Source organism: Vollenhovia emeryi, unplaced genomic scaffold, assembly GCF_000949405.1.
Source record: "Vollenhovia emeryi isolate VEMERY1.0 unplaced genomic scaffold, V.emery_V1.0 DF939224.1, whole genome shotgun sequence".
Classification (NCBI taxonomy): domain Eukaryota; kingdom Metazoa; phylum Arthropoda; class Insecta; order Hymenoptera; family Formicidae; genus Vollenhovia; species Vollenhovia emeryi.
The window spans coordinates 26,793-31,875 of NW_011967142.1; the positions used below are offsets into that span (position 1 = coordinate 26,793).

Genomic DNA, 5,083 nt, shown 5'->3' on the forward strand with positions numbered 1-5,083 from the left:
CGGGTAACGAAGTTAAGTTAGAGTTACCGAAAAGAAGTAACTGCAACAGTAACTTCGTTACAAGTAACGAGTCACTGCCCAACCCTGTGATTATTTTCGAGTCTGCACTCGAGTCTCAATCACAGCTTCAGCCGCGCCGCGGGCGTGTTTCTCACGGCGCAGCGACGGCACGTCAATTTATCATTGGACTACTGGACCATCCACTGAGAAAAGTGTCGGATTAATTATAATCGGACAATCCAATTACACGATAACAAACGGATATATCCGATTGAATTGCCCGATGAAAAATATGATCGGGCTTTCAATCGCGTTTCGTCGGATAAATTTCACCGGACGTGTCCATAATTTAATCGATTTAGCCGATGGAATTTTTCCTCAGTGCAGTTTCGATTTTTTAATTATACGATGGATCGCGTGCGAATAAAAGAGGTCTTTAGATGCTAATTTTTTTTTGAATTCGTACTTACCCGAGAAAAAGTTTTGTCAACTTCGCGCACGAACGTTTACATTTTTATTCATATTTTTGTAAGTGTTATTGCACGACGAACAGTAAGTATCGTCCCTAATTTATTCGCAGGATAATCCAAAGTAAAGTCGCCTGGCAAACGCTTTGTTCAAGCGCGATATTTTACGAAACAGACGAGTCAATATTCGCGCGATCAGCATTATTTTTGTCTCCGAGAAACGTGCTAATTGTCATTATCACGTTTAGATTGTTCACAAGAACGGACTCCCTCCACGTGCTTGCACAACAATCATTATTAACGTTACCTAGCTCTGCGTGACGATGCAAATTCGTCCTCTTGTGCAACTTTACGAGGGACTAACGACTCGCATCTTCTGCCTCGAGTCGAACGTTGAACACGGACATCCCAGGAGACGTTGAAACAGTTCGATACGTCTAAAAACTTAGACCCTTTAATGTCTTGTACACATCCGCAATACCTCGGAATCCTCTCTTTCTGGGTGGATCGACGATCTCCGCTCGTTCGGTCCTTCTTCCCGAGCGGCTCCCGTTCCGATCAGGGCACCTCGCGAAGGTTGTTCCGAATGAACGTGTTACTTTGGACAACGACGCTCGGCTCCGCGCGATATTTCCAGAGGCAGGCAATTACGGCACTCAAGGAGAGTATCATTATTATCAGACTGCTCCATTGGAAGGCCATCTCCACGTTGGTCGCCATGAAATGCGCTTGCTGAAGGCTCTCCAATAGCTCTTCCGGGATCTCCTCTGTTCCAGCCTCAACCCACATAAGCGGTAGGATCGCGCCGTCTTTCAGCTTACCGAGGAACGGCACGCCGACCGCCTGTTGCACCTCCAGGTTCACTTGCAGCCTCAACCAGCCGGCCATGGGAACCCCTAAGCGCTAAAAGAACAAGAGTTTTATTAGAGCTTTATCACAAAAAACAGCAAAACAAGGAGCCTATCCCAGCGAGAATCAACGTCGAATCGACGTCAATGAAGTCCCACCTGTCAGTTTTCGAAAATAATGAAAAGTTAACGTAGCAATTGAATGCTGAAAAATAAAGCTCTAAAACTTTTAATTATTTTCGAAAACTGTTGGGACGTGGTTTCGACCCCATTCTCACTGGGGTACGTTGCTTTCAAATTTTCTAACATGAATTCGAATTGCAAGTGATTCTCGAAATGAAACCGAAGGCCAGTCGCGAGGTTCCGATTACAACTGGATGTAACGATTATCTAGTAAAATAATGATAATTAAAATTTAACATTGACGTACGGGATGTAAATCTAGGTAGCTCTCGTGATCCTCCTGCCGAGGATTCAAGCCGTCTATTTGCTCCAGCAGGGACTTGTCGGCGCCGTAAAAATGCGGAAACGACGAGAGCACGGGCGAGCCATAGCTGCACACGGACATATTGAAGAGTCCCGCGAGCGGGCAGACCCTCGTGCCGTGTACCTTCGGGCAGAAACACTCGTTCTGCTTGTCCGAAAAGTTATATGCGTCGGGGGTAAATTTATATCTGAAAAGAGAAAGTCGTACGCGTTAAGGCCCGTGTCCACGGTCCTAGGCACTTGGTCCAGGTTCTAGTTTCAACAAGTGTGTAGCCAATCAACTTGCGGCTATTCCATAAAAGCTGCAAGTTGACGGGCTACACATTTCTCGAACGTAATCTTCAATCAATTCTCTGTCTTCTAACGCAAAACTACGACTCTTGCGATCAAAATTTCCCAGATAGCGATGCATGTCTAAAAGACAATTAGTGTCTGCCGCCTTAAAGATATTTTTGGAGTGAAATTTCACTTTACTGGAGTGAATATTTACTCCAATAGAGTGACCGTTTCACCCCCTGGCAGTATTTTCGCTTCACAAATTTTAGAGAGTATCGCTTTATCAGACTTGTTCATAGTGCAAGAACAAAAGATTCGGAATGTGAGGAAATGCATTGTTATCAATTAATAGCACGAGATTACTTGAAATGTATTTTTTAAAATATCTGAATGTCCCGAGGACGAGTGGAAATCTTCGGGGATAGTTTTATCTCCTTTTAGCGGCGCGTTTGAGATTGAATCGCGATCCGTCAACGTCTAGCTTTTCCGTTTACCTTAACGAAGGTATGTCGTAGGTGGTCACTTGTTCGGTGAAGTGGAAGGGTATATTCCTGCAAATATCCTTGAAGTACACGTAAATGGGCTTGCTCGTGTCCTCTATCAAGTGGGGTGGGAACACGCTGCCCTCGATGCCCCCGATTTTGTCGCACCGCTCGTCGCCCCAGACGTGCCGGTTGTCCATCCCGTTCACTCGGTCGATCATGCCGAGGTTTTCGATGCCTCGCGATCCCGTGTGCATCGTGATGCGGTCCGCGTCGATGCCGTTTTTCTGCGAGAGAAGTGCGCGCGTTAATCGCGACTGAGAGACCCCGTTATCGCGGCATTTCTTTTCAATCCAACGAGAACGCCTTGTAGGCGCCCGAGCAAGATGTACCCGAGGAAAAATGAAAAGTCAAGATGGCGTTAATTTGATTGATGAACGCAAGACTTGGCGCTATAAAATAAATATTTGAAACATTGGAGTTCGACGTCGATTCGCGATCGGTTGACGAGTCGTTTCTCGCTGGGGAGACCTTCCACAAATTATATACGAGACCCTCGAGCGAATGCAATCACGTACCGTGACCATCATGCCGAACTTTTCGAAGGGCACGTCCCGCTCGAACATCATCAGCGACTTGGACATCTCGAAGAGCTTGGTGTCGTATCCCCAGAGGAAGCCGTCGGCGGTGAGATCGATGAACGGCTGCTCCTGCAGAGCCGACAGCATCGTGTTGGTCAGGAATCGCACGGTGAAGCCCAGGTCTCGGACGTACGCGGTGGTGAACATGAGCGGCACGTTCGGCACGACGACGGTGTCGTTGCCGACCCGGCCGCCCGCCCACTCGAAGGACCTCTTGTTCTGGAAGGTGACCGTGCCGTTGTCGTGCAACGCCACGTTCGTGCGGCTCACCTTCTCGCGGTACACGTAGGGACCGAGCTCCTGGACGCGCAGCTTGCTCGCCACCCCCGCCTCGAAGTCGTCCACGTTGGTGTAATTGAAGATGTAGATCCTGTACTTGAGCTCGAAGGGCGGACGCTGCCACCAGTCGAAGGTGCGGCTGCCGTTGCGCAGTTCCATATGCGATCGCACGTAGTCGTTGAACGTGTCCGTGCACCAGAACAGGTAGAAGACGGAGGCGCTTATCAGAAAGATGCCGCAGTAGATCCAGGCGATCCAGAAGCGAAGACGATGCCCACGCCGCGCGCAACGCCCGATCGCCTCCTTGTTCATGTCCAGGTCGGCCACCGAGATGGTCATCCCGATCGCCTGGATAGCCGACGAAGGAAGCAACGATCGCTCTCGATCGCTAGTCGCCGCGAATGTCCTCGTCGAGGATCGGACAGGAGTCTCGGTTAAATTTCGGAGCGAAATTCGAGTCTCCTGGACAGCCGTCCTGAAGGCCCGAGTCGCCAACGAGTTCTTCGGTGAGGACAAACGGCTGGCGTCCGACACGTCCGAGTGGCAATCCTAGTCAACGCAGGCAGATAAGCCGACGGCAGAGCGTCACCGTCGACGTACAACGTTTTCGACGAACTGGCCGGTCGAGCCACGCCGACCGCGTACAAAAATCTCCCCGCCTTTTTTAAAATCTAGCGATAACCTTGCCGCGCGGCGATGACCTTTGATGGTTAACACCTCCGATATGCGGCTCGGCACGGGGAGTTCAGAGGCGATTGCGCGGCTCTTAGGTTCCCGTTTGATCTCCCGCTCGATCTCTTCAGGTATTTCGCCGGCCGCGGAAGTGACCGAGGGTCTAACGCGTCTCTACCTAAACGAAATTCGGGGGAGACGTCCTCTCTGGGAGATAGCGCTTCCTCGGGGGCGTATCTAAATCGTTCTTATCGAAGTGTCACGCGAGTTGACGTCTCACTCGAGATCACACAATTGCTGAACAGCACAACATTTCGAAAGAGCCTGAGGAGCGCTCGAAGGAAGGGGGGGAAGAGAATGAAAAATCATATATAGAACGAATCAGAGGAAAGACTTATCGCTGTCAAGGCCATCGCTGACCCAGGTATCGCGGGCTGTTTCACCCCCCAGCCGCATCCGCAGAATTGCGCGAGAGAGAAAGAGAGAGAGAGAGAGAGAGAGAGATAAGAAAACTGAGAGAGATCTCTCGAGCGCGAGAACTAAAAAGAGGAGAAAGATTAATTTTTGCACCCGCGCCCGAGAGTGTGGACACTGCGCGTGTCATCCGATTCATTATCGCGCGAGTAAAATTGGAGGCTACGCCGACTGCGGGATCGTACGACACGTTTTTATCGCCGCCAGACGAGAAAAAACATGATTCCAGATATCGTCCCGCCCAGGGAGCCCGCGGACGTTCAAGGCTCGACACGCGGCCGCGCGTAACACAAGGGGGAGCGAAATGGAAATGAAAAGTCCCGGGAGACGCGACAGCGAACGATAATTTTTCACCCGGCCGAGCCGTTTTGCATTTCATCTTAAGATCTTAAGACCTCGTCGGGGCAATACGAGGCATTTTTCTGCTTTTGCGCTAAAACTTCCCGGCAGTACGAACA

The 5,083-nt window shown here is 50.0% G+C and overlaps 1 protein-coding gene across 1 annotated transcript; it reads right to left on the bottom strand.

Moving 5' to 3' along the window:
* Positions 1–457: 457 nt before the first annotated feature.
* Positions 458–4,123, bottom strand: LOC105560712 (scavenger receptor class B member 1-like). The gene is made up of 4 exons (XM_012010063.1): positions 3,138–4,123; positions 2,572–2,846; positions 1,746–1,989; positions 458–1,370 (listed from the first exon to the last, which is right to left on the bottom strand). Exons 1-4 carry the CDS (start codon positions 3,816–3,818, stop codon positions 1,026–1,028), a joined length of 1,545 nt encoding a protein of 514 aa, XP_011865453.1. The 5' UTR covers positions 3,819–4,123; the 3' UTR covers positions 458–1,025.
* Positions 4,124–5,083: the final 960 nt, after the last annotated feature.

What these genes read in the sequence shown, in the direction of transcription:
- LOC105560712 (XM_012010063.1), bottom strand. Translation starts at nt 3,818, where the DNA reads ATGACCATCTCGGTGGCCGACCTGGACATGAACAAGGAGGCGATCGGG. An exon ending in AGTTCGGCATGATGGTCACG is followed by an intron (nt 2,847 to 3,137) that starts GTACGTGATTGC and finishes CTTCTCTCGCAG; the next exon opens with AAAAACGGCATCGACGCGGA. An exon ending in GCTACCTAGATTTACATCCC is followed by an intron (nt 1,371 to 1,745) that starts GTACGTCAATGT and finishes TTGTTCTTTTAG; the next exon opens with CGCTTAGGGGTTCCCATGGC.